Source organism: Delphinapterus leucas, chromosome 20 (assembly GCF_059928025.1).
Source record: "Delphinapterus leucas isolate spDelLeu-1000000601 "Yukka" chromosome 20, BTC_Dleu_Yukka2, whole genome shotgun sequence".
NCBI lineage: Eukaryota > Metazoa > Chordata > Mammalia > Artiodactyla > Monodontidae > Delphinapterus > Delphinapterus leucas.
The window spans coordinates 16,212,536-16,239,269 of NC_143148.1; the positions used below are offsets into that span (position 1 = coordinate 16,212,536).

Genomic DNA, 26,734 nt, shown 5'->3' on the forward strand with positions numbered 1-26,734 from the left:
GAAGTGCAAATCTGTGATGCTAGTCCCCTGCTTGAACTTTGTCTCAGCTTCTCAAGGCTGGCTGCTTTCAGGGTAAAGTCTAAGCTCCCAGTTTGGCATTCAAGTTCCTGCATGGACACTTCTTCAGACAGGCAGAGACAAGCGTGGAGCTGGGAAACAGGAGTTGGGGAGAGACTTACAGATGCAGAGAGAGAAGAGAGACTCAGAGAGATATGGACACTTAGAAAGAGACAAGAAACAGAGGGGCACTCATAGAGAAACAGAGAAGGAGGCACAGAGAAACACTCAAAGAGATAGAGCAGAAGTTGGCTGGATTTTGGCAGAGTGAAGAAACTGGAAAACAGTCTCAGAGACCTAGAGGGTGACAACTGCAGAGACTAGGAGAGAGAAAAACAGGAAGAGAATGAGAGTCTCAGAAGTGGCCAGTGCCTTGAGGAAGCCCCTTCCTGACTCCCAGGATGGCTCCCATCCCAACCCTGATCACTCTGGGCTGTGACTGTCTGGCTACAGCCCTATCTTCTGCCACTGGACCATGAACTTGGAGGGAACAGGGCCTGTGGCTGTTTAAGTCACCATTGTGTCCCCAGCACTGTCCAGGCCCTTGATGAGAGTCTGCTGAATGGATGAAAGCCTGGAAGGCTGTGAGCTCCAGAAGGGCAGGGCCCCGAAGACCCCCTTATCTTGGTGCTGAGAACACAGGGTGGAGTCAGAAGACCACAGGTTTGAGCCTCTGCTTGGCTTCGGCCTTGCCCTAAGCCTCTACTTCCTCCTCTGTGGAATAGGCTGCACTGGACGTGCACTTAAGAGGTTTCAAGAAGATGTAAGGGGCATGCAGCAGGGACCGAAAAATGCCCATCTGCATGTTTGTCTGAGTAAACTTTCAAGGCTCCCCACTATTCCCAGAGTGGGGGATGCTAAGCCCTGCCCCCCAAAGAGTGCTTCCAAGCCTAGCCAAGGATGGAAATGAACGTAAATTTATTGAAACTGGTTTTGGGGAGGATGGGTGGGTGGATAGTTGAGGATTTCCCAAAGAACTGTGGGGAGGAGCCAGCGCCCGGCCGGGTGGGAGCGGGTGCCCAGCCACAGACCCTATCTCAGGCCCAATTTCTTCTTCTCCTTTTGCTTCTTGCGCACCACGTCCAGGTTCCGGTCCTTCCACATGCTCTTGCGCAGCTTGATGGGGCGTGAGCCCACATACTTCCCTGTGGGAGGGAGGGTTCATGGTCAGGCTTGGGGTCAGGCTCAGGCCAGATGCCTGCCATGCCCACTGACCCTAGGGAAGGCTGCACCCACCATTCATCTCACGCATGGCGCGCACATAGTCGCTGGGGTCCTTAAAGCTGACGAAGCCATAGCCCTTGGTTTTGCCCGTGCGCTTGTCGCGGATCACCTTAGCCTTAAGGAAGGATGGGAAGCGGCTGAAGGCTCGTGCCAAGATGTCATCATTCACCTCATTGCCCAGATCCCCACAGAAGATTCGGAAGTCATCTGGGGTTGGGAGAGAGGAGGTCAGAGGATACAGATGTCTGGCTCAGTCTTATTTAAATGACCCCACCTTCTCTGGAAACATCACCAAGCCCTCTTCCTCTGTATGCCCAGCAGTCTCTGCCTGGGGCCCTCTTGGTCATAACAGCCAATGCCTGTATAGTATTTACCCTGTGCTAGGCTCTCTGCTAAGCACCCATGAGGTTTTAGCACATCTGGCACTCTCAACAACCCTTTACACTAAGGCACAGAGAGGTCAAGTCACCCGCCCCAAGTTAATCAGGAAGCGGCAGAGCTGGGACAAGAACTCAGGCATCTGGCTCCAGAGTCCTCACTTTTAACTAACTGCCCTGCCCTGCCCCACCCCAGGGCCAGCTCTCCCATTCCCTCGATGAAGCCCCTACCTTCGTCATCCCAGCCCTGGCCTGTCCTCCAAGCCCACAGCATCCTTTGGTCTCCTGAACACCTCCCCATGGACATTCCCTGGGCCCCTGACACCCACTGGCTCCCATAATGGCACCCCGGTACCACAGAATTCATCGTTCCTCAGCTCTGCTTCCTCTGCAAAGCCCACTCTAATCCCCCTTGAGTCCCTTAAACCTGAACATACTGCCTGATTCTTCTCCAAGGCCAACTTCAGCTGCCATTCCTGGACACATCCCCTGGGCTGGGCCTGAGCCTCGACCAAATGTGCTCAAGCCCAAAGAATCCCTTCCCCCATGAGCATATACTATTACCATCCTCTTGCTGGAGATGAGGAAAATGAAGCTTGAAGGGCTAAGTGACTTGCCCAAGGTCACAGAACTAGGGCCTACAGCCTGCACTGGCCACATCTGGGCCGGCGCTGCCATGGCTCTGGCCTGGGGTGGGTAGACGGTCCCAGGGAAAGAGGCAGAAGTCAAAGACTAGGATGGGAGGCAGGCCCCTCTCCTTGGCTACCGCTGTGGCTGCCCCATAGCTCTGGTGGTGACTGAGGACACTCTCTGAGAACAAGTTAGTTTACCCCAGGCAGAAATAATCTGACAAAGGGTAGGACCTTCTACAAACCAACCAGTCTGAACACATCAAAAAACTATTATACATAAGACAAAGCAGTGGGAGGGAGACAATTCTCATTAAAAGATAATCTAGTGACACAAAACCGCATGTATTCTCATTCGGGGGAAAAACAGCTATAATATAGTTTGGGGACAACTGGGAAAATATGAATATAAACAGAATATGAGATGCCACAGAATTATTGTTAATCTTCTTAGATGTGTTAATCGTGTAATGATATGAAAGAAAAGATCACTTTTCTTAGGAGATGAATACTGAGGTATTTAGTAGTGAAGGGGTAACTTCATTTATAATTTACTTCAAATGACTGAGCAAAAACCAAAAAAGGTACAAACACGTGGAGAGTCAAAGTGAATGCAGCGAAGTGTTAACCTCTGAATCTAGGCGGTAGATATATAGCTGTTAACTGTGCAGTTCAGTATTTAAAATTTTTCATAAAAAGTTAGGAGACAAAAGAATGCTCTTTCACTTTTAGCAAGCCAGGCCCCTCATGAATGAAACAGAGGCCAGAAGGTCCTAGGTGCCAATCCCCTCCACCAAGTTCTGTTCAGTGGCCGGGCAAGGGCCTGCCCCCCCAGTGTCCTAGCCTGGCTCTCCCCGGGGTGGGCTAACAACAATGCTGCCCTTCAGAGAGGTGTGCAGTTACCTGGGTCGCCTTCCCTTGGTGGAGCAGCACAGATCCTGCACTCGAGCCCACTTACCTGCATCCCACTCCAGCAGGCTGGGGTCCTCCCAGCTGCTCCCAGCTGCTGTGCGAATGCAGCGTTTCAATTTCTCTGGCTTTCCTTTCTTCTTGTCCTCACCTAGAGGCTCTGGGACCTGCAGAGGAAAGGGATGGGGTGCAAAGGGCTTGATGCTGGAGTCTGCTGGACCCGTATGCCCTCTTCATGTTCCCCCACTTTCCTCTGCCTACCCGGTCCTCCCACCTCCATAGCTGGGGCACTGGATGTGCTGCTGGCCGTCAGGTGTGTGTGTCTGCCTCCCTCTTCCCCATGTCCTCCCAACCCCTCCAATTTCCTGGGTCCCTCCTACCTCCACAGATAGAAGATGCCATGTGTTTCTGCGTGAAGAAGCCCCTGGGCTCCTGTCTGCCCAATCAGCCCTTTCTGTGCCCCCACTGCTCTGCTCCCTGCCTACCTCAAGAGCCATGAGGCCAGGGGGTGGTTCAGGCCGAGGGGGCCGGGGTCTCGGACGCAGGGACAGGAGCTCAGGAATGCGCAGCGGGGGCAGTAGGCCTCGCACAACTTCCAGCGGCAGGGGCAGGGGCTCAGGCTCGGGCAGAGGCATGGCCAGGGCCAGTGGCAGGCTGGGCCCAATGACTGCAGGGCCAGCTGGGGTGCCCCCTGCCCCCACAGCCACCGCTGCGCCAGCCTCCTCCAGCCCGGCCGCTGCTGCCACCGCAGCCTCCTCCTTCTCTTTCAGGCCCAACCCCAGGCCGAGGCCCAGCTCTCGGGGTGCTGCTGGCTCTTCCTGTAGGAAAAAGGAGGGCATGAGGGGGGCCAGATCACAGGCTCAGACCTCACTACCACCTCCACCCTGTACAACAGAGCAAAGGTCTGGGCACCAGAGAGCAGGCAAGAGACACCTAGACAGGGAAAGGAGTCTCTAGTTAGAGACAAACACAGGGATAGAGAAACACAGGCAGAGAGACAGACAGACATAGGGACAAAAAAAGACATGAAGACAGAAATACAGAGACAATCAAAGGAAAAACAGAGATACAGAGAGAGAAGTACACCTGTAACTTGTGTTTTCTCTCTATACTTTCCTTATAAAAAGAAAAAAACAGAAAGATATGGCCACAGAAGGAAAGAGGGAAAGACAGAGACAAAGTCAGAGAGTGAGAAGGCAGAGACATGAAAAGCCACAGGAAAGGCGGACTTGGTGGACACAGCCCACCGGGCCAGGATGAGGGCCTCCCAGCCCACTGCACCTCTGACCCTCAGTTCCCTGTCCACACTCACCAGAGGAGGCCTCAGAGCAGTCATGGAGCCAAGAGGGGGCCCTGGGGCCCGAGCCATCGGTGGCAGCATCATAGGTGGTCCAGGGGGGCCAGGCAGAGGGGGGCCCACGAGGGCCTGGTGAGGGGGCCGCAGAGCCATAGGGCGGGGGCCACCTGCTGTGGAAGAAAGAGCAGAATCTGTCAGGGTGTTAGTGGGGAAATCGGAGGGCTTGGGGAGGAGTTACATGGCAGGATGATGACCCTGGCCCCCTCACCTGCTCTCTGTAGCACGTGAGGGATGAAGGCTGGATGCAGAATAGGGGCCCTCTGGGGGGCCGCAGCTGTGGGAGAGATGGGGGTGTGTGTCAAGGGGGACTGGGGCACTTGGGGCAAGGTGTGTGCTTGTGGGTACTCTCAGAACCAAGAAATCTGGAGAAGAGCCTGGGGAGCCTTCTGGGAGATGCAGGGTTCTTTTCATTTGTTCATTCAACAAAAACTTACCACTGATGATTTCCTCTGGGCCTGGCCCTGTCCTGTGCAATGCTAGGGACACACCAAAGACCAAGGGCTCTAAGGGAGCTCCTGGTCCAGAGCAGGAGAGAGCAGACCTATCACCAGAGTGACAGCCAGAGAGATCAGGGCTGGGATGGGGGAAAGCCCAGGCAGAGTGATGGAGGCTGGGAGTGGGGAGCCCAGGAAGCAGTGGGAGCTCAGAAGACCTATGCTGGGGGGACTAGAGAAGGCTTCCTGGAGAAAGGGACCTGTGAGCTGAGACCCAAAGGATAATGAAGAGTTGGTCAGGCAAAGGGTGAGTTTGGAAATATTACTAGCAAGGAGAACATTTATAAACAAAAATTTTTCCCTTTTCAGTTTAGTGTAATTGTAATAGAGGATGTTAGAGTTGGACAGCATCATAGGAGAATGGTCAAGAGGTCAGTAGGCATCCAAGCAGTCTTGTTGGCTGAACTGTGTATGTCCTCTGGAGGGCACTGGGGAGCCACAGCAGGGTTGGAAGCTGGGCAGGGGACTATGTCAGATATGCACTTTGATCAAAACCATACTAAAGGGTAGGAGGTGTTAAACCTTCTCAGATATCAGATAAAAAAGTGTAACAGGATTTAAGTAGCACAATTAACAAGTACAATCTAATAGAGATCACAACAGAACTTTACAGAACACATACCCTTTTCAAACACATAAGGAAATACGAATGTCACAAAAATTGTGTGTATAAAGGTCATCTCAACAACACAAAGTAGGAGTGAGTGACCTGTGGAGAGGAGAGATTTTAGTTGATTTGGGTTACAGCTGGATTTGGGTTTAGTTCATAGGTTTTGGAAGAATAAAGTTGGGCGACAATGAGCAGGGGAGAGAAGGGACCTCAGCAAGAGCTCTGCTGGTATATCCCAGCAATGTGTGGGGCTCCTGAGGAGGAAATGCAGCTCTCTCTCTGCAAGGGGCTGGGTGATGTAGGGTCTTGACTGACAGGTGAGGAGCACAGGTGCTTGTTTGATGGTTTGTTCATCCCATCAACAGAGAGCACGTAATACTTACTAGCTGGCATGGACCTTATTTTTAGAGAAAGCAAAAGATGATAACCATAATAAATAAATTGTACAACTGTTCTAAAGCATGAAGTGCTATGAAGAAACATAGCAAAGCGTAAGGATTAGGAGTGACAGTAACGGGGTTGGTTTGCAGTGATCAAGTGAAGCCTTACTAATGCCAAACTGACAAAGTACACGATCAGGTTTATGCTTTAGAAAGACAATGACATCATGGGGATGAAATGGAGAGGGCGAAGTAGTTGAAACAAGAGTGCTTGGTGAAATGTGGGATTTCCTGGCCCCAGACCTACCTGCTCGCCGCAGGAACATGGCTTCTCGAGCCTCTGGACTGTCCAGGTGACTCCGATCACCAGGACCAAAGCCAACTGTTGGGAGGGGAGAAATGAGGATGGTTGGAGGAAAGTCCCAGGCATCCCTTTTTCACCACCTTGCCTCCCTCACTCCACCACTCCTTACTTACCTGGGCCCACAAAAGGTGGGCCACCCACCATGGGAGGAACCACTGTGGCTGCAGCGGCTGCTCGGGCCTCCAGAGTCTGTTGGACCTGTTGGAGAGGAGGCTTGGGTGAGAGGCCTGATTCAGTGCCCCCAAGCTGCCCTGGCAGGCTCACCTGGGAGGCCAAGGGTTTCATTCTTTGCACTCTGTGGCTATCTATCAAACTTTAGGTCTCGGCTAAAACATCACTTTTCAGAGAGGCATTTGGGACCACACTAGCCGAAGGTGTCCTTAGCCCCTCCCAGTTGCAACTTCTCTCATCATCCTGCTTCATCTTCCCCAAAGCACTTAGCACTACCTGAAATTATGTCTAGCGTGTCCTCCTTCTCTCTCGTGCCATCACCCTGGTCCAAGCCACCATTATCTCTTGCCTAGAGTATTATGGTAGCCTCTTCCTCAGACTCCTTGACTCTGCCCTGGCCCCCTATAGTCTGTCCTCCAAACACAGCCAGAGCGACCCTGGTGACATCTAAGTTGGATCACATCACCTCACTGCTCAAAACCCTTCAACTGCTTCCCATCTCCGAGTAAAAACCAAGGTCCTTGTGATGACCAACAAGGTCCTACTAGATCTGTCTCTACCACCTCTCTGTGCTGTTCTCCTCCCACCCTCTCCCTTGCTCACTGCATTCCAGCCACACTATTCTCCCTGCTGGTCCTTGAACATGTCAGGTATGCACCTACCTCATGGCCTTTGCATTGGCAGTTCTCTCTGCTGGGAATACTTTTCCCCCAGATATCTGCCTGGTTCCCTCAATCATGCCCTTTATATCTGCGTAAATGTCACCTCCTCAGAAAGGCCTTCCCTGATCGCGCTCATAAACGTCTGCCCTTCTTACTCTACTTTGACCTGTCTCTCAGTAGTAAAATGTAAACTCCAAAAAGGTAGTGATTGTTTTTCTGTTTTGTTCTCTGCTATATGCCTAGTGTCTAGAATAGTACCTAGTGCAGAAAAGGCACTGGAAAATTATCTGTTGAGAGAATGAACAAGTTTCATTTACTTGTTCTCTTTTTAGTAGTCTCTCTCTTCACTACTCACATATACTTAGCTATAAAACACTTGAATGTGACTAATGATACTGAGGAACTATTTAATTTTAGTATGAATTTTAAATAAATACAGAACATTTCCATCATTGTAGAAAGTTCTACTGGCCAACATGATCTAGAATAAAAGCTCCCAATGGGCAGAAATATTGTTTGTCTTAGTCACTACTGTGTCCTCAATGCCTGGCACCTGAAATATTTGTCACACTAATTAATCAACAAGCCAACACGTTAATAGCTCTCTGTATACAAACACTGTGTTCAGAGGCAACGTGCTCTATTATATGCGTTAGTTCAGCCGTACCTGCTGGTATGTGTTGGTGGCGATAATTGGGCGGATGACAGGAGCTGCTGGGACTTGCATTGCTTCTACCGTGGGGACGGTAGGCACCGCAGGCACAGCAGTTGGGATTCCTGTAACCGGAGCCCCCAGAACTTCCTGCTCAAACCTGGGGGGGGGGCAGGACAGACACCACAGCTCAGGACCTTGCACCAATTCTGGAACGCTGGGTATATCGCGACAGCGCCTTCACCCCTGCCAAGCTCTCCTTCTTACTCCCGCCCCCACAATCCCGAAAGTCCCATTTCCCCAAGATAGAGCCATCTGTCGGGCCTATCGTGGCCTGGAGGGTCCAGGGCTCTGGCTGTGGGACGGCTCTTATCGCGCCCTGTCGCGGGCCTTACAGGGCCATCTCCGCCTCCATCTCCTTCAAGCGTTCCTCGCCGCTCTTGCCCGGGATGCCAGCACCAGGGCCCGGGACCACAGGTCCTCCTGCACCCGGGAGTCCCGGGGCTGGCCCCGCCCCGGCCATCGCTGCTGCCGTCGCTGTCGCCACTACTACCGCCTCAACTCAGTCGCCTCCGCCGGTTCCGCTGTGTACTCCCTGCCTTCGTCAGGGTTGGCGCCAGCGGATGACGTCTCAGCGAGAGTGACGGGCGCCGGTACATGACATCATGCGCCAACGGGGCTCGTCAACGGGGACCTAAGGCCAATGAGAACCCGGCCACACCCGAAGGGCCCGCCCCAAGGAGGAGTATAGGCCAATCAGAGTGCCGCAAAAACGAGTTTTACGGAAGAATCTGAGTCTATGAGAGTGCAGCCGAGCGAGACCGCCACGCCTACATGGAGGAACAGGGGCTAACGAAAGTACTGTAAAGTCACTTGTCCCCGTTCCTGAAGTGGAAACTTGATCTTTAAGAACTCAGGAAAGTTCGGAGGTCCCGCCCTTGCCACCGCGAGGCCCGTTCCGGAAGTTTTAAAACACACTGAAATCCGAATGATCCCAGGGCAGGACGAGGCTGGATATAGCTGGGGGCCGTGGTCGCCCACTCTGGGGTAGACGGACACGCTACCAGACAATGAGTCCCAGAAAAAACAGGGACATGATGTGGGAAGCTCAGATGAGGTGCCTGACTCAGGCTTCCTGGAGGAGGTGACGTCAGAAAACTTCTGCTGGATGAAAATGAGAGAGATTCTGGGTAGGAGGAATACAGTTCATGCAAAGGCCGAGAGATAGTAGTCAAATGCGTCACCTCATAAGGTCACGTGTATAGTTTCGGTGTCTGTGCTTTCTAGGGATACAGCTGACCCCTCCTTTTTTTTTAGTCCTCAAAATGTTTTATGAATATTTTCAAAAATACACAACAGTAGGGAGAATGAACATCCACGTACCTCTCAACAATTACTAATATTCTACCCTTCTTGCTTCGTCTATACTTCTTTTATTTTTTTGCTTTACATTATAGCAAATTCCAGACGTCTATCAATTCACCCATAATTGCTTCATGATGTCTCTCTAACATAAGGAGTATTTAAAAGGAAACAAAACAAAACAAAAACAGCATTTTCACACCCAAGAAAATGGGTATCTTAGTATCATCTAACACCCAGACTGAGTTCAATTTTCTCTGCCTCAAAATGTCTTTATACAGGGGACTTCCCTGGTGGCTCAGTGGTTAAGAATCCGCCTGCCAATGCAGGGGACACGGGTTTGAGCCCTGGTCTGGGATGATCCCACATGCCATGGAGCAACAAAGCCCGTGAGCCACAACTACTGAGCCTGCGCTCTAGAGCCCACGAGCCACAACTACTGAAGACTGTACACCACAACTACTGAAGCCCTCTCGCCTAGAGCCTGTGCTCTGCAGCAAGAGGAGCCACTGCAATGAGAAGCCCGTGCACCGCAACAAGGAGCAGCCCCCGCTTGCCGCAACTAGAGAAAGCCTGCGTGCAGCGACGAAGACCCAACGCAGCCAAAATAAATAAATAATAAAAACAAAAACAAAACTTAATGTTACCGCTTGCCTTGGTTTCTTGAAGCTCCAGTTTGAATCAGCATAAATGAATGCTTTGTTAAAATACTTTGTTTGCTTCTGTGTTAGAGATGTTATAAGAATAGGATGCCTTAAAAATTATTATTAACTAGAGTCCACACTTTATTCAATTTTCCTAGTGTTTACCTAATCTCTTTTCTGTTTAAGCATCCCATCCAGGATAACACATAACATTTAGTTGCCTTGTTTCGTTAGGCTCTTCTTGCCAGTGACAATTTCCTACTCTTTCTTTTTCATGACTTTGATAGTTTTGAGTACTGGTCACGTATTTTGTAGAATGTTCCTCATTTGGTATCTGTTTGATGTTTTTCTCATTATTAGGCTGGGGTTATGCTTTTTTTGGGCGGGGGAGGGAGACCACAGAGGTAAAGTGCAATTTTCATCATATCATACCAAGGCTACATACTATCAACATGAATTATTATTGTTAACTTTGATCTCCTGAAGTAGCACTTGTCAGATTTCTTTACTATAAAATTACTTTTTAAAAACTCCCTGGGGGCTTCCCTGGTGGCGCAGTGGTTAAGAATCCACCTGACAATGCAGGGGACACGGGTTCGAGCCCTGGTCCAGGAAGATCCCACATGCCGCGGAGCAACGAAGCCCATGAGCCACAACTACTGAGCTCACGTGCTGCATCTACTGAAGCCCGCGCGCTCTACAGCCCGTGCTCCGCAACGAGAGAAGCCACCGCAATGAGCAGCCCACGTACTGCAACGAAGAGTAGCCCCCGCTCGCGGCAACTAGAGAAAGCCGCGTGCAGCTATGAAGACCCAACATAGCCAAAAATAATAAATAAATAAAAATTTAAAAATAAAATAAAATAAAATAAAAACTCCCTGGGCTTCCCTGGTGGCGCAGTTGTTAAGAATCTGCCTGCCAGCTCATGCAGCTCAATATCAAAAAAACAAACAACCCAATCCAAAAATGGCCAGAAGACCTAAATAGACATTTCTCCAAAGAAGATATAGAGATTGCCAACAAACACATGAAAAGAGGCTCAACATCACTAATCATTAGAGAAATGCAAATCAAAACTACAATGAGGTATCACCTCACACCGGTCAGAATGGCCATCATCAAAAAACCTACAAACAATAAATGCTGGAGAGGGTGTGGAGAAAAGGGAACCCTCTTGCACTGTTGGTGGGAATGTAAATTGATACAGCCACTATGGAGAACAGTATGGAGGTTCCTTAAATAACTAAAAATAGAACTACCATATGACCTAGCAATCCGCTACTGGGCATACACCCTGAGAAAACCATAATTCAAAAAGAGTCATGTCCACAATGTTCATTGCAGCACTATTTACAATAGCCAGGACATGGAAACAACCTAAGTGTCCATCGACAGATGAATGGGTAAAGAAGATGTGGCACACGCATACAATGGAATATTATTCAGCCATAAAAATAAACGAAATTGAGTTATTTGTAGTGAGGTGGATGGACCTAGAGTCTGTCAAACAGGGTGAAGTAAGTCAGAAAGAGAAAAACAAATACCATATGTTAACACATATATATGGAATCTAAAAAAAAAAAAAAAAGGTTCTGATGAACCTAAGGGCAGGACAGGAATAAAGACGCAGATGTAGGGAATGGACTTGAGGGGCACAGGGAAGGAGAAGGTTAAGCTGGGGCGAAGTGAAAGAGTAGCATTGACATATACACACTACCAAATGTAAAATAGATAGCTAGTGGGAAGCAGCTGCATAGCACAGGGAGATCAGCTCGGTGCTTTGTGACCATCTAGAGGGTTGGGATAGGGAGGGTGGGAGGGAGATGCAAGAGGGAGGGAATATGGGGATATATATATGCATATAGCTGATTCACTTTGTTATACAGCAGAAACTAACACAACATTGTAAACCAATTATACTTCAATAAAGATGTTAAAAAAAAAAAAAAAAAAGAATCCGCCTGCCAGTGCAGGGTACACGGGTTTGAGCCCTGGTCCAGGAAGATCCCACATGCCGCGGAGCATCTAAGCCCGTGCGCCACAACTACTGAGCCTGCGCTCTAGAAACCGCGAGCCACAACTACTGAGCCCGCGTGCTTAGAGCCCGTGCTCCTCAACAAGAGAAGCCACCGCAAATGAGAAGCCCGCGCACTGCAATAAAGAGTAGCCCCCGCTCGCCGCAACTAGAGAAAACCCCGCGCACAGCAACGAAGACCCAACCCAGCCAAAAATAAACAAACAAATAAATAAGTAAATAAATTTATAAAAAATAAATTAAAAACTCTCTTTTTATGCTCTTTGGAAGGAATTTACTATGCACAGCCCATACTTAAGGGGTGGAGTAGTTAAGCTCCACCTCCGTGAGAGTGAGATATCTGCATAAATTATTTGGAATTCTTTTGCACAAGGGATGTCTATTGCACCCCCTTTATTTCGTTATTAAATCACTTGTATCAGTATGGACTCATGGATATTCTATACTTTCGGTTATTATACAATTACACTTTAGTTATTTTGTTGCTCAAATTGTTCCAGCTTTTAAAATCCTATTAAAGTCTTTTTTTAACCTGAAAATTTCCCATCTCCTGCCTTTTTCTTCCTCCCTCTTTTCTTTCTCTTTCTCCCCCCACCCTCTCTTTTTTTTGTCTTCTATTTGTTGCAGAAACTGATCAATTGTCCTATAGGACGTCTCACATTTTGGATTTAACTAATTATGTTTGTTCACTTGTTCCTCGCTGCCTCCTCTCCCTTGCTTATTTATTGCAGTAACAGAAGCTTGATTAGATTTAGGTTTAATTTGGTAAAAGAATACTTAAGAGGTAATCCTGCTGTACCTCATCAGGAGCACATGGTATCTGGTTGTACTCCTTTGGTGATGCCAAGATTGATCAGCAGTGTCATCCTGTTCCATCCATTTTAAAAAGCTCAATCTTTCCATTAATAGTTTTAGCAGCACTTGATCATCATTACCTGTATCTATTACTTATTAACATATGGAAGATAGTGGTTTTCGAATTTTATCATTCTCCCTGAAATTATTAGTGACTTTTATAAACGTCCTCCTTATCAGGAATTGGGTTACTTGTTCACATACAGGAAAGAAGACAGAAAATGCTTGATTCTTTCTCTATTTTATGTTGGCGGGGGGAAAGAAATGAGTTGGTTACTAACACCCTTCAAAGGTGACCAGTGAGGAATGTGTGTGTGAATATCAATATGAACTGACATTTTCAAACATATTTATGTGCTTCAAGTCATCGCAGTCATTCTTTTAATTAAATATTTATTTATTTATTAATAGTTAATTTATTTTTTTGGCTGCATCGGGTCTTAGTTGTGGCATGTGGGATCTTCACTGAGGCATGTGGGATCTTTTGTTGCGGCGCGAGGGCTCTTCCTTGTGGTGTGCGGGCTTCTCTCTAGTTGTGGCATGCGGGTTTTCTCTCTCTAGTTGGGGTACACGGGCTCCAGGGCACGTGGGCTCTGTAGTTGTGGCGCATGGGTTCCAGAGCGTGTGGGCTCTGTAGTTTGTGGCACACGGGCTCTAGTTGAGGCGCGTGGGCTCTATAGTTGTGACACGCGGGCTTAGTTGCCCTGCGGCATGTGGGATCTTTGTTCAAACCCGCGTCCCCTGCATTGCAAGGCGGATTCTTTACCACCGGACCACCAGGGAAGTCCCCATTGAAGTCATTCTAATTGCTGCTCAAAATGTCCCATCTTTAGCCAGTGGCAACGCCTTCATACAGACTCCTGAGTCCTTTTGACTCAATCCCAGTAGTTTTGGAGGACGTCCTTGCTCTCTGGTACAAAATGCTTCATACTCATTTTGCACATTTCCAGCCCCAGACCTAGAATCAGCTATTTCCCCAAGGATCCCTGGTTCCTTTGAGTCAGAAATGGTATTTAGAGGCCACAGCCTGGGCACTAGGGTTGCTCATTGTTACTGCGTTGTCATATGTAGAGCTTTTCCGTGGACTTAGCTAGGAAAAAAAAAATATATTTATATATAATATTTATATATATATAATATTTATATATATAAATATTATAATATTTATTTATTTATAATATTTATTATAATATAATATTTATTATATAAAATAATATTTATTTTATAATATAAAACATTATAATAATAAATAATAAAATATTATAATAATAATATTTATTATATAAAATAATATAATATTTATTTATTTATTTATTATAAATATTATAATATATATAAATATTATATATAAATTATAAATTATATATATTATAAATAAATAATAAAATATTATGATAATATTTATTATATAAAATAATATAATATTTATTTATTTATTATAAATATTATAATATATATAATTATATAAATATAAATATATATATATATAATTATATATAAATATATATTTATATATATTTATTATACGTATTATATATATAGTTTAGAAAGAGAAAACCCCATGAGTTCATTCTAATATTTCCAATTCAAATGAAAGATTACAGGGTATTACTTCTTTGATTTTATATTTGTATCTCTTTTCTTCTTTTTTTAAAAAATATTTATTTATTTATTTGGCTGTGCCGTGTCTTAGTTGCGGCAGGTGGGGTCTTCACCGCCACGTGCGGGATCCTCAGCTGCGGCATGTGGGATCTTTTAGCTGCAGCATGAGGGATTTTTAGTTGCGGCATGCGAACTCTGAGCTGCCGCATGTGGGATCTAGTTCCCCGACCAGGGAGCGAACCTAGGCCCCCTGTACTAGGAGCCCAGAGTCCTAGCCACTGGACCACCAGGGAAGTCTCGTGTATCTCTTTTCATTTGCATTAAAAACTTAGTCCCCAGTAACATTAGCATAGCTACATATTTGCTTTAGTCTAATATATAATTTCAAAATATATGATGTTGGGTCTCAAAATTTTAAACTGTATTTTACCAAAATAAAAAAAATCAGTATTATTATGAACAATAAGACTATTTGAAAGTAGGTTGCAGACATCATCCTTAATACTTCAACACACATTCTCTAAGAACATTCTCCCACTTAACCATGATACCATTATCACACCAAAGAAATTTTATAAAGATACAGTATTATCCAATATACCAATCTCTCATTTCTCATATTCAAATTTCCCCAGTTGACTCAAAAATCTACTTTCGCGGGACTTCTCTGGTGGCGCAGTCGTTAAGAATCCGCCTGCCAATGCAAGGGACACGGGTTTGAGCCCTGGTTTGGGAAGATCCCACAAGCCGCGGAGCAACTAAGCCCGTGCTCCACAACTACTGAGCCTGCACTCTGGAGCCCCCAAGCCACAACTACTGAAGCCCACACGCCTAGAGCCCGTGCTCCGCAACAAGAGAAGCCACTGCAATGAAGAGTAGCCCCTGCTCGCCGCAACCAGAGAAAGCCCGCCTGCAGCAATGAAGACCCAACGCACCCAAAAATAAATAAAATAAATTAAAAAAAAATTTTTTAATGTACTTTCGGGACTTCCCAGGTGGTCCAGTGGCTGACTCTCACTCCCAATGCGGGGGGACCCAGGTTTAATCCCTGATCAGGGAACTAGATCCCACATGCCACAACTAAGACCTGGTGCAGCCAAATAAATATTAAAAAACAACCCTCCAAACCAAAAAATAACCCCAAAATGTACTTTCAAACGCAAATGCTTATAAAAACTTAAAACACCCCACCCTGATTCAATCAAGATTTTGCATTGCATTTGGTTGTCATGTCTCTTTTAATCTAAAACAATCCCTACTGTACCCCCACTGACTTTCTGAAGAATATGATCTAGTTGTTTTGTACAAGGTCGCACAACTTTTATTTCACCCAGAATGTCTTTGGGATAGGTTCCTATAAGTAGCATTGTCTGGGCAAAGAGTAAATGCTTATATCGTTTTCTTTTAATTAAAAAAATTATTATTATTATTTTTTGGGTTTTATTAATTTTATTTATTTATTTATTTTGGCTGTGTTGGGTCTTCGTGGCTGCGCGCGGGCTTTCTCTAGTTGCAGCGAGCGGGGACTACTCTTCGTTGCGGTGTGTGGGCTTCTCATCGCGGTGGCTTCTCTTGTTGCAGAGAACGGGCTCTAAGCGCGCGGGCTTCAGTAGTTGCAGCACGCGGGCTTCAGTAGTTACAGCACGCGGGCTCAGTAGTTGTGTCTCACAGGCTCTAGAGTGCAGGCTCAGTAGTTGTGGCGCACGGGCTTAGTTGCTCCGCGGCATGTGGAATCTTCCTGGACCAGGGCTCAAACCCATGTCCCCCACATTGGCAGGCGGATTCTTAACCACTGCGCCACCAGGGAAGTCCAATAAATGCTTATAGAGTTTTTCTGGAGATGATCTCACAGATATTCCATATTGCACATCCACTGATGTATCAGAGTGCTGTTTCCCATAGCCTTACCAACAGAGGGAGCTGCCAAAATTACAGGTTTCCTTTTTCCCAGTCTGGTAGGTGAGAAATGTATCAAAGTGGGGTTTTAATTTGCTTTTCTCTTACAGAGTTTGAGCATATTTTCTGAGAACTGTCCATTCATATATTTTGCCCATTTTTCCATGGACTTGGAATTTTTCTTTTCCACTTTGACACTACACACACACACACACACACTTTTGTTATAAACTGCGAACATTTCCCCTCAATTTGTCATTTCTTCTTACTTTTTTTTTTTTTTTTTGCGGTACGCGGGCCTCTCACTGTTGTGGCCTCTCCCGTTGCGGAGCACAGGCTCCGGACGCGCAGGCTCAGCGGCCATGGCTCACGGGCCCAGCCGCTCCGCGGCATGTGGGATCTTCCCGACCGGGGCACGAACCCGTGTCCCCTGCATCGGCAGGCGGACTCTCAACCACTGCGCCACCAGGGAAGCCCTGCTTTTTTTTTTTTAAACCATGTAAAAGTTTCTTTTATTTTTTTTTGTCAGTACTTCCCCTTATTGCATCTGGATTTCAAATCATATTTAGGAAAGTTTGTCGAACTTCTAGTTTATAGAGGAATTCACCTACATGGAGCTCACATTTTGTTTGAGGACAATAAAAGATAAAGTAAAAGTGTATGTTAGAAGATGTGCTATGGAGAAATATTGAGCAAGGATGGGGGTAAGGACCCTCATGTTCAGTAGCGGGGTGGCTCGGAGCTGAGATGAAAAGGAGGGGGGACACTAAGGTGGCACATAGGAAGGCAAACGTGTAAAGACTGGGGAAGAGTAACCAGGGATAGGAGGAGAACTGGGAGAGTGAGGGTGTTCTGGAGGCCAAGAGAGGAGTTATGGGAAGGGAGGTGGAAAATCAGGTTTAAAATCTCAAAGATGTCAAATATCCCTTATTTTTAAACTAACTGCAACCCCAATAAAGCCCCCATCTATGTTTGTATTTCTTCTGGAACCAGGCAAATTGGGTATAAAGTTCACTTCATTTGAAAGAAAAACCTAGCAAGAGACAGGGACACATTGAAAAATAAGAGCAAGACGGCAATCAGCCATTTCAGGTACTAAGACGTATTACACAGCCTTTATAATTAAAACACCGTGGGGATGGCACACAAAAGTCAGACAGACAGTGGACTTGGAGAGAACACAGATGCAGCCAAATTAACCATGGAAACTTAGTGTATGAAAAGGTGGCATCTCAAGTCACCTAAAACTACTTTACAAAGTTTAGGTATGTAAAGTTTTACTTTATAAGTTGAAGATAATTCACAGCGAAACGCTGCGATCAGTACAGCTAGATTAGTTCTGGAAAATCTATACACCTGTGTAACCCCACCACCTTCAATGTACAACATATTCCCAACTCGAGAAAGTTTGTCTCCTCCTTGCTTGATCCCTGCCACCCAGCCCTCCTTCAGAGGCAATCACTGCTCTGAATGAGAATTTTAATAAGTGATAGTGAGATATATTTAAAATAAGATAAAACTGAATCCATTTAGATAAATTCCAAATGGCTCAGAGATTTAAAATTTACATTTACAAAAGAAATTGTAAAAAACTAGAAGGAATGTCATCTCTTAAACCTTCCCCTCTTCCAGCAGATGCACTGCCTCCTCAGCCCTCACACCAACACATCTGAACGCAGGGCCTTTGCATGTGCTGTAGTCTTCCCCTCTGCAAGCCTTCCTCAGATACCCGTGTGCTTCCTTCTCTCTCTACCTTTACAGAGTGTCACCTTTGCTGTGTAGCCCTCTATTTAAAAATCACACCACTACAACCGCTTTTTCTCCACAGCAGTTCTTCCACATACTAAATATTTTGCTTACTTATTTTGTCAGTGGTCTGTTCTCCTGTCCTAGAATGACAACTCCCTGAAGGCTGGGACTTCTGTCCATTTTTTTTAGTGCTGGATCCTCAGTATTTAGAGCAGGTGCTTGATTACTTTTTGTTGAGGGTAAAAGTGACGAGGAGAGTTTCAGGTAGGGTGGGGCACACAGTACCCCATTCTCTTGGCTTTAGTGGGATGATAGGACAGTGGCAAGGCGACTGAGAGGAAAACCAGAACAGCCTGTGAAGGGGGACGGCAGGTGTGGGTAGAGACAATGGGCTGATGCATCCAGGCAATGCTTTCTTCCAAAAGTCTTATTAAGGGAAGTGAAGTGTTGGGGTGAACAAATGCAAAGCTCTGGACTTCTTTTTGAGCCACCTCTTCATCTGCACAGCTGCTGCAGGGCGCCTTGGGCCTGGATCCAGCGCAGCTGCCACTGGGGCAGGGACAGGCCTTGGCAGAGCTCCCCGGAGAGGGCGGCTTGTCCTGGCTGCTCCCACCTGGAGAAGGGGATGGCATAAGAGGGAAGGCCTGGACCTCCAGACCTTCACTGGCCTCCGCTCAGCACCATGCTCTGCTTGTCATCAGCCCCCCACCCCCACCCCCGCCCGGTCTAAGTTCTGCCTGTTCCACCAGTCAGCCCCCACCTCATCGTGCCCCCGTCTCACCAGTCCCCCACAGCTCCCTGCAGCTCGGGGATTCGCTTCAGTGCTTGTTTCAGCAGGTTCTCCAGGCGCTTCAGAGCCTGCCCCAGGTTCTCTTTCTGCTCCTTTTCCTGGGATGCCCAGATCTGCAGCAGCTCTGCAGGTTAGAAACCCGGGGGCAGCAATGAATCCTCTGGCTCCCCGGTGCCTTGCAGCCATTGGGTCACCAAGTCTCCAATCATCTAGCCTTCACCTGAGCATCTCTCCTAATCCTCTCTCTCCTCCCAGGTCCTCTTACCACGTGCAAGCCCACCATACCTGAGGCGTCATTCTGAATGCCTTCCTCCCTCCCCCTGATGGCCCCTCGATCTCCATGGCCCAACCCTCAGTGTCCTCCCTGCTTCCCTACTTGGGCCCAAACCTCAGCCTCTTACCGGTCCATCCTTCACATGGCAGCCAGAGTGATCTCGCAGCCTAAACCTGATCCTTTCCCTCTCCTGCTTGGAACCCTGCAAGGCTCCCCAGAGCCCCAAGACAGAGCCCAGGCTCTCAGCCCAGTACTTGAGGGGTGCATCATGTGACCTCTGCTTACTACTCCTGAGCGAAACCTCACCTGACTCCCAGGGCCCACTGGAGACACCATCTCTCCTCCTGGACAGCTCTCACCTCTTTCCCCATTGAGCTCTCAGGGCCAGCACATGGCACATACCCAGCGAGTGCTTGCTGAGTGAATCCAGGAATAAATGACTTTTCTGAGTTTCAGCTTCCTCTCTGTAAACTGGGGTCTTATGCCCCCTCCCCTTATGGTAAGGACTGGAAGACACTGTGCACGTGCAGAGAGCAGTGACTAGAATCACACCAGAGACACAGATGCTTACTGCAGCCAGGCATGGCTCAATACCCTGTTTGGATCACCTGACTGAATCTTTCCAACAACTCTGTAAGGCATTATGATTATGCTTATTCCACTGAGGAGGAAGCTGAGGCGCAGGGAGATCACGCAGCAAGGAAGAGGTGGGGCTGAGAAGAGAATCCAGGTAGTTTAACTACACAGCCCAGTTTCTAACTCCTCAAGTATACTACTGTTTGGTGATGGATGAGTATTTGGCAATTCAATGAGCAGTGCTGCCTCGTGGTTAGGAGCACAGACCCATGTTAGACGGCCTGGACTCAAATCCCAGCTTGGCTGTCTGGGCAGCTACCAAGCCTTCTGCTTCTCAGTTCTCTCCTCTGTAAAACGGAGAGAACCCCTGGGCTGCTGTGCAGATGAAACTAGTGAGCATGCTCAAAGCACTCAGCACACTGTATAAGCAGTGGGTGTTTCTGATTTCTCCTGGACGCTGATGGTCCTGGGAAGGGGCTGGGATGCTGGATAAGGAAGCAGGGCAGGCCTACCCCGGGTGGATGGTCCTGGCGGCAGGCTGGTCTTCATGTAGAGCAGATACCAGCATCGGAGACTTCGCTGGTCCTGGAGGAACAGAAGGTCCTGGCGAAGAGAGGCAGCCTTTGGGAGGAGCAGCTCCGGAGCCTGGAGGAAGGGGGAAGGACAGTCACCTGGGGTGGGGGTAGAGGTGGGAAGACGGGTCCTAAGGGACAGGGACTCACCTTCCCTGCGGGCAGCCCCAGTGTGTGGCTCAATACTATGAGGCTGGAGCCTCTTGGGGATGCAGGATGCAGCTGGTGGATGGATGGCAGGACCGTAGGGAGGGGCTGCAACCTGTGGGGGAAAATCCAGGTTGGGTGGGGCACTGAGAGGCAGGCTTGGGTTCCAGAGGCTCTGGGGGCTGGGAGCTGGACTCAGGAGGCCCAGGAACTTGGAGGTGGGTCTGAGGACTAGGATTCCAGAATGGGGCTGAGGACCTGAAGGTGAGGTCTGGCAGCTCGGGAACACTGGGAGGACTGGAATTGATTTTGTGGAGTGGGCCCAAGGAGCAACAGTCATCCATGGCAGGGGACATGGTGATGGCCCCGTCTCACCCTCCAGGGCTGTGCCGCAGCAGGGTGCCCAGCGGAAGATGGGGCAGATGCTGGGCTCCCTCCTCTAGACACCGAAGCAGCTCCTGGCTCTGTGGTGCCACCATCTCAGATGTGGGGACCACTTTTTGCCGAACCAAAGCTAGCACCTGTGGGGAAGGAAAGGGATGGGAAGGGCAGTGTGAGGCCGCTTAGCCCCCTCCCTAGGAGACCCAGCCCTACCCAGAATTTGCCCCAACTCCCATCTCACCTCCCCAGGGCTCCGGCACAGGCTCGTCTTGCTGGCTGAGTTGCCCTTGATGAGCAGGCGGACCTGTTCCTGTGTCTCCTCCTAGGCAACAGAGAGGTCACGGAGATGGGCTGCTTTTCCTTGTCACCTTCCAGCCTCTGCCCTTGCTCACCCCTTTGCACAGGTCCTGATTCCTCTTGGGAGTCTCACCCTGGCCCCCTCCCCTCACCAAGAGACCCAGTTCTGGATCTTAAGGGTCCCAGCCTCACCCCGGCCCTCCACCAGGCCCTGCCACTTCTCCCGGAGTCCCGCCTCTCACCACCAGTTGGCGCCAGTGCAAGATCCTCTGCTGTTTGGCCTGTAGCTCCTGGAGCAGAAGCTGCCGCTGCCCAGCAGCCTCCTCCAGCTCCTGGCTCATGGCATGCAGGGCCTTGAGTTCTGCCCACAGGGCAGAGCTCCGGAGCCCCAGCACCAATGCCTGCCTGGGGCACGAGTAGAAAAGAGCAAAGGAGAAGGAAGGTGACTAAGACTCACCACAGAGGAGGGAGATCAGATCTGCAAGGATGCACAAGGAGCCACAGGACAGGGAGACAAACCAGAAGAGCAAGCAGGGATGCAGAAACAGGAGCCACAGGTGCAGAAAAAGTCCAATAACCTGAAACCTCTGGGAGAGAGATGGCCTAGAGGCCTCTGCCCATGGAGACCCCTCACCTCTCGCTGGATCCCACGGTACATCTCTCCATCTGCTCCATCAGGCCTTGGAGGTGCTGGGTCAGGATTTGATGGTCCTTCAGGAGGGGGCCCCGCTGGGTGACCAGCGCAGCCACAGACTGCCAGCCCTCCTGGAGCGAGGCACAGAGTCAGGGTGGGCATGGTCCCTGGGGTTGGGGGCTGGGGGAGGGGATCGAGTGGGTTGGGAAGGGGATGGAGTCCTGGGGGTCACCTGGATGAGATGCACCATGGACGGCAGGGCCTGGCTAGAGTTGGGCTGGTCTGGGGCCTGGGAGCCGAGAGTAGGGGCCGAGCTGCAGAGAGAGGAGACCTGTCCCCTTGCCTGGGCCCTTGGGGGTAACCAATGTCAGCCCACCTGCCAGATTGGTTACTGGGTTTCAGTTCCACCCCCATCAGCAGGTGACCCTGCCTGGTCCTGACCTGTCCCAATTTACTCAGCCCACTGCCCTGCTCTGACTGTGGGAGCATCCACGCCACACCTGGCTATCTCTGTATCTTGGAGCTCATCCACGGTGCACAGGGACTGGATCTCTGCCTCCCGCTCTGCAGCCAGATGCTCCAAGGCAGCCAGGATGTGGCCCGGAGGGTGGTTTGTCAGCAGTGTCTGGTGAGGAGAGGAGTGAAGTCAGGGCAGGATGGAGGAGGGCTACGAGCTGGGACTCCATGGAGAAGGGGAAGGATCAAGAGTTAGGTCCTGGTACCCTGAGGTTTACATGGGGCAGAGGGTGTGTCCTTTTTGAGAGCCCCCTCACCTCCACTGAGCTAAGCCACTGCTGGTAGGAAGTTCCAAAGAGATCATCTCGAGGGGTTCTGTGGAGTTGGGGAAGGGGACAGAGAATGTTACAGAACACATCAACTCACCCTCTAATGATCACCACCACCCTATAGGGTAGGGGTTGTCATTGTCCCCATTTTAAGGATTGGAAACCAGGCTCTTTCTCTACACCTGTCAGACTTGAGTTCCCCACTTAATATCAACTCGCTGGTCTTGGGCCCCTTCACGTGTGCTGTTTACCTGGAACACCCTCTCAACCTTTTACCCTCCTCACCAGAGAACCCGTCCTGTCTCCTTAGCTGGGTAAGGCATTTCATTTGAGTTCCCTGCGCCTCTCAGGCCTCCCCGCCCTCTGACAGCCCTAACTACCTGGGTTGTCACTGTCTATGATGGTCTGTTTCCCTCTTTTCCCAGCCTGGGAGCCCTGTCAGGGCAGGGCCTGGGCTAACAGAGCCCGGAGGCCCAATGTCTGTAACAAGTGACTACCCCCAAAGCCCAGGTTCTTTGCAGGGTCTCGGGGGTTGAGGGATACTCACGGAATGCTGCCTCCCTTGGCCCGAGGCATCAGGAGCTTCTGCAGGAACTGGGTCCGGAGGCTGCAGGCTGTTCGGACATCACCCTGTGAAGAAGGGAGTGTAGCATTAGAAGGGCCCAAAGGTCCACCGAACCCCAGGCTCCCCGCCTTTTCCCCCATGGCCCAGGACTCTTACCAGGACCACAGGCTCCAGGCTCAGGGCTGCTGATGTCAAGGGTCCAAAGTTTATATCCACTTTGGCCTTCCTGGAGAGAGGAGTGCAGTTGGGGCTGAGGTTCCTGGGAGGAGGGAGCTGGCAGCACAGATGTCTGTGTCCCCTCTCGCTGCCAGCAAAGCTAGCCTGGATCTCAGAGGCCAACCCCAAATTAGACCACTGTCATCTCCTGGCTAGATGACTGCATTAACCTCCTCATCGGTCTCCCTGCTCTTGCCCACTGCAGTCTGCTCTCTACCCAGTAGTCAATGATCCTATTAAAACCTCATACAGATCATGTCACTGTTTTGCTCAAAACCCTTGAAAACAATGTGATGTGGCCCCATTACACTCAGAAAAGCAACAATGGGTATTAGAACTCTTCTAAGCACTCCGCGTGATTTGACACACTCAATTATCATACCTACCCTATAGAGTAGGTATTAATATTATCCCCATTCTATGGAACTTAGAAACTGAGGCACAAAGAAGTTAAATACTTTGCCCAAAGTCACACAGCTGTAAGTGGCTGAGCCAGGCCATGAATCCAGCCTGAGAATAAAATTCCAATGCCTCCATGGTGCTCTGTCCACCTCTCCAACCTACGTCCTCACGCTCTCCCTCTTGCCTACGAAACTTAAGCTGAACTGGCCTCTTGGCTGTTCTTCCCACATGCCAAGCTCAGGGCTCTGCTTCTGCTGTTCCTCTCCATGGAAATTCCTCCCCCAACTCAAATGTTACCTCCTCAGAGAGGCCTTCTCTGACCATCATACCTAGGGCAGGATGTCCCTCTCCCTTTCTATCATGTCACCTTTTCTTCATAGCACTCATCTCTACCTATGATTACAGGGTCTGTCTCCTAGTTTACCACCTGTCTCCTCTGCATCACAGTGTGAGGTCCATGAGGGCAGGACTGTCTCGTTTACCGTTTTTTCCCCCGCACCGGTGTTCTAGATATATAGCTGGCACTATTCTAGGCACTGGAAATACAGGTGGCTGAGATGACAAAACTTCCTGGCCTCATGGATGTTAAATCTTAAGGAGTGGAGCTCAGAATTCTGGAACCCAAGAAGTGTCCGGGCAGAGCACTGGGTCTTTAAGAATGTGGCTGCTCCCCGGACACCTGGGGCTTACCTCTCTATGTCCTGCAAATGCTTGAGCTGATTCTGCAGCTGCTGGATGGGACCTTGGAGCCCACGCTGCTGTCTTTGCATGGCCCCAGCCTGGGCCCGGAGGAGGAGAGCACGACGCTGGGTGTCTTGCATGCTCTGTAGGGCCTGCTCCATGGCCATGTCTGTGAGAGGAACAGGGGCGGCCATCAGTACTTTCCTTAACCTTGTTCTGCTGCCCATCTGTCCAGCCCCATGGGTCACCCTGAGCCTCAGTCTCTCGCTCCAACAGCTCCAGGCTCTGGTCTAACTCCAGGATCTCTGCCCGCAGGTGGGCAACAGCGGCTTCCAGCTTCAACTTCCGACGGGCCTGGTGGAATCAGGTACAGGGTCAGATGCATGGCCTGGCTGGGGCTCGGCCTGGCCTGACTGCCCTGTGTGGAGCAGCAGTCTCTTACCTGCCCAGTTAGGTGGCAGAGGGTTTTCCCTAGGCAGTTTCGGTGCCTGAACTTCTAGGACCAGAAGAGCACTATGGTACTATCCTGTCCCCCTCCTTCCTCCTGGGATTGCCTCATCTAGCCTCCCACCCTGTTTCTTGTCTCTGTCCCAGTCCTCATCTCCCCACTGAGCTCCACACCTGGAAGTCCTGAGGTCTCCTGGAAGCCTCCCCCACCTCAGATGTCACCTGGGCACCATGCACACATTGGGTCCCATATTGGTCTCAGTATCTCTCCCAAACCAGTCTCTTCTCCCAACCTCACCAGCTTTGATGCCCCATATCCATGTCCCCCCAACCACAGCTCATACCTTCTCCCCCTAGACTGTAAGCCCTGTGAGTGCAGGGATCAGGGCTGTTTTGTGACACAGTGACCCTAGCATCACCCAGCACAAGGCTGGGGCTAGAGCAGGTCTACAAGTCCTCTTTTTAGATGAAAGAAAATCTTGCAGCACGTGCTTCTCACCTCTGGACTGTCCTGGTGGCCATACCTGAGGAAATGAGGCCAGAGTTAGGGGATGACGGGGACTTCCAGGGGGAGATGGGAGGCTGAGGCTGTGGGTGGGGACATGGCTTGAGGGGGCTGGGGAAGACAGGAGGGGACAGCTTTGAGGACCAGTTACCAGAGCAGGTTTCCCCGGATCTTCTTGACATTCCTATAGTGGAGAGGTAGGAGGAAGGGGAGTTACTGTAGGACTCGCCTAGGTCCCCTCCCCTGCCACAGCTTCCCTCATGCAGCCAGGCTCACCTCTGGCTGTGCACATGCCGCAAGACGTAGGCCCAGATATCGGCCCCCTGGCCCAGACACAGCCTGTGGGAACAGTATGTAAGGGGATGCCTGGGACGTCACACAGGGTGGAGGATCTTCATTCGCAGGGTGGTGGGGGTTAAGGTCTTTACTAGGGAATTCTCACCTCTTGGGGGAGGGAGGGTCCATACTTTTGGGGGTAAGGTATTCCCTCCTGGGGAGTTCTCAGTCACTGAGAGGGTGGGCTTCTCACTGGGTGTAGGGGTATTCTCATTCCATGGTGGAGTGCTCCCTTTCTCCTGGGAGAGGGTTATCTCCAGTCACTTCCAGAGGTGGGGGTGAGGGCTATACTGCCTGGAAGGGCTCTCTCATTATCAGCTGTGGGTCATCACTCCTATACATTCAATCTTCAATGGGGTGGTCTTTGCTGACTCCAGAGGGTCCTCACTGGCTGGGCTAGGGTGTGTGGTGGGTGATGAAGTGCTGCAGGGACAGCCTTACTCTGGAGATCCAATTTCCCCACCGGGAGGGGGCATTCATTACTAACTCACTGGTGCAAGGGACCTCACTCTGGGCCTCACAGGATGGGCGCGGGAGTGTTGGAGTCACCGCCAGGACGTCCTCACACAGTTCAGGATCCTCTGCCTGGATTTACTACTCGGGGGGCGGGGGCGCCCTCAAGGGTTATTCTCACTCGGGCAGAGGGGGATGGGGAGGGCGGCGCGTCTTAGATGAAGATGTGGTTCTCACTCCCCGGGACTCTATCTCCAGGGTGGGGAGTCGTCACTCCTAGGGAGGTCCTCACCTGCGCAGCGTCGACTCCGGGGCACGGGCGGCCACGGGCGCCTCCATCTCTTCCGCCGCCCAGCAGCCCAGTTCCCGCGCTTGCTGCGTTAACTCCATGACAGCGCCTCAGCCGCCGCCTCCCGCCCCTTCTTCAAGTGTGGCTTCCGCCTCTGACGTCACGAGTGCGCCGGAAGTGACGCCATCGATCGCCAGACAGGCAGGGGCTTTCCGGCTCTGCAAGATGTCAGATCCTGTCTACGTTTCTCATGCTTGAGGGTCCGGTCCCTTTGAGTGGAGATGAAAGGGGCGTGGAGAAACGGTGGGGCCCGCTAGCCTTCCGCGTCCTCCTTCCTACTACCACATGTTCCCTA

At 49.9% G+C, this 26,734-nt stretch overlaps 2 protein-coding genes across 8 annotated transcripts; both read right to left on the reverse strand.

The window, feature by feature from the left end:
* Positions 1–958: 958 nt before the first annotated feature.
* Positions 959–8,481, reverse strand: RBM42 (RNA binding motif protein 42). 5 transcript variants are annotated; one of them, XM_022586367.2, is made up of 10 exons: positions 8,282–8,481; positions 7,902–8,046; positions 6,515–6,599; positions 6,345–6,419; positions 4,762–4,827; positions 4,509–4,660; positions 3,682–4,014; positions 3,246–3,363; positions 1,294–1,488; positions 959–1,202 (listed from the first exon to the last, which is right to left on the reverse strand). In XM_022586367.2, exons 1-10 carry the CDS (start codon positions 8,407–8,409, stop codon positions 1,090–1,092), a joined length of 1,410 nt encoding a protein of 469 aa, XP_022442075.1. In that variant the 5' UTR covers positions 8,410–8,481; the 3' UTR covers positions 959–1,089. The 5 variants fall into 5 exon arrangements, with proteins under 5 accessions (XP_022442075.1, XP_022442073.1, XP_022442074.1 ...); XM_022586365.3 differs by having other exon boundaries at positions 4,509–4,684; XM_022586366.2 differs by having other exon boundaries at positions 4,509–4,663; positions 8,282–8,480.
* Positions 8,482–17,362: 8,881 nt separating this feature from the next.
* HAUS5 (HAUS augmin like complex subunit 5) lies at positions 17,363–26,520 on the reverse strand. Of its 3 annotated transcripts, none has more exons than XM_089902238.1 (19): positions 26,383–26,520; positions 25,578–25,640; positions 25,453–25,485; positions 25,296–25,320; positions 24,598–24,703; positions 24,359–24,518; positions 23,207–23,276; positions 23,033–23,115; positions 22,474–22,531; positions 22,201–22,325; positions 21,933–22,050; positions 21,701–21,831; positions 21,309–21,471; positions 21,011–21,091; positions 20,764–20,909; positions 20,392–20,503; positions 20,182–20,314; positions 18,811–18,943; positions 17,363–18,642 (listed from the first exon to the last, which is right to left on the reverse strand). In XM_089902238.1, the coding sequence occupies exons 1-19, from the start codon at positions 26,478–26,480 to the stop codon at positions 18,525–18,527; spliced, it is 1,956 nt and encodes a 651-aa protein (XP_089758364.1). In that variant the 5' UTR covers positions 26,481–26,520; the 3' UTR covers positions 17,363–18,524. The 3 variants fall into 3 exon arrangements, with proteins under 3 accessions (XP_089758364.1, XP_022441991.2, XP_089758365.1); XM_022586283.2 differs by having other exon boundaries at positions 21,933–22,014; positions 26,383–26,518; XM_089902239.1 differs by lacking the exons at positions 25,296–25,320; positions 25,453–25,485; positions 25,578–25,640; positions 26,383–26,520 and adding an exon at positions 25,141–25,289.
* Between the last annotated feature and the right edge of the window lie 214 nt (positions 26,521–26,734).

Bases quoted from the DNA above. Each gene is read 5' to 3' on its own strand.
- RBM42 (XM_022586365.3), bottom strand. From the start codon at position 8,409: ATGGCCGGGGCGGGGCCAGCCCCGGGACTCCCGGGTGCAGGAGGACCT. The intron at 8,047-8,281 runs GTAAGGCCCGCG...CCCCCCCCCCAG, and splicing joins ATGGAGGCGGAGATGGCCCT to GTTTGAGCAGGAAGTTCTGG. The intron at 4,685-4,761 runs GTGAGGGGGCCA...ACACCCTGACAG, and splicing joins TCACGTGCTACAGAGAGCAG to ATTCTGCTCTTTCTTCCACA.
- HAUS5 (XM_089902238.1), bottom strand. From the start codon at position 26,480: ATGGAGTTAACGCAGCAAGCGCGGGAACTGGGCTGCTGGGCGGCGGAA. The intron at 24,704-25,295 runs GTGAGAAGCACG...TGATTCCACCAG, and splicing joins GCCACCAGGACAGTCCAGAG to GCCCGTCGGAAGTTGAAGCT. The intron at 23,116-23,206 runs GTAAGAGTCCTG...CCTTCTTCACAG, and splicing joins GCCTGGAGCCTGTGGTCCTG to GGTGATGTCCGAACAGCCTG.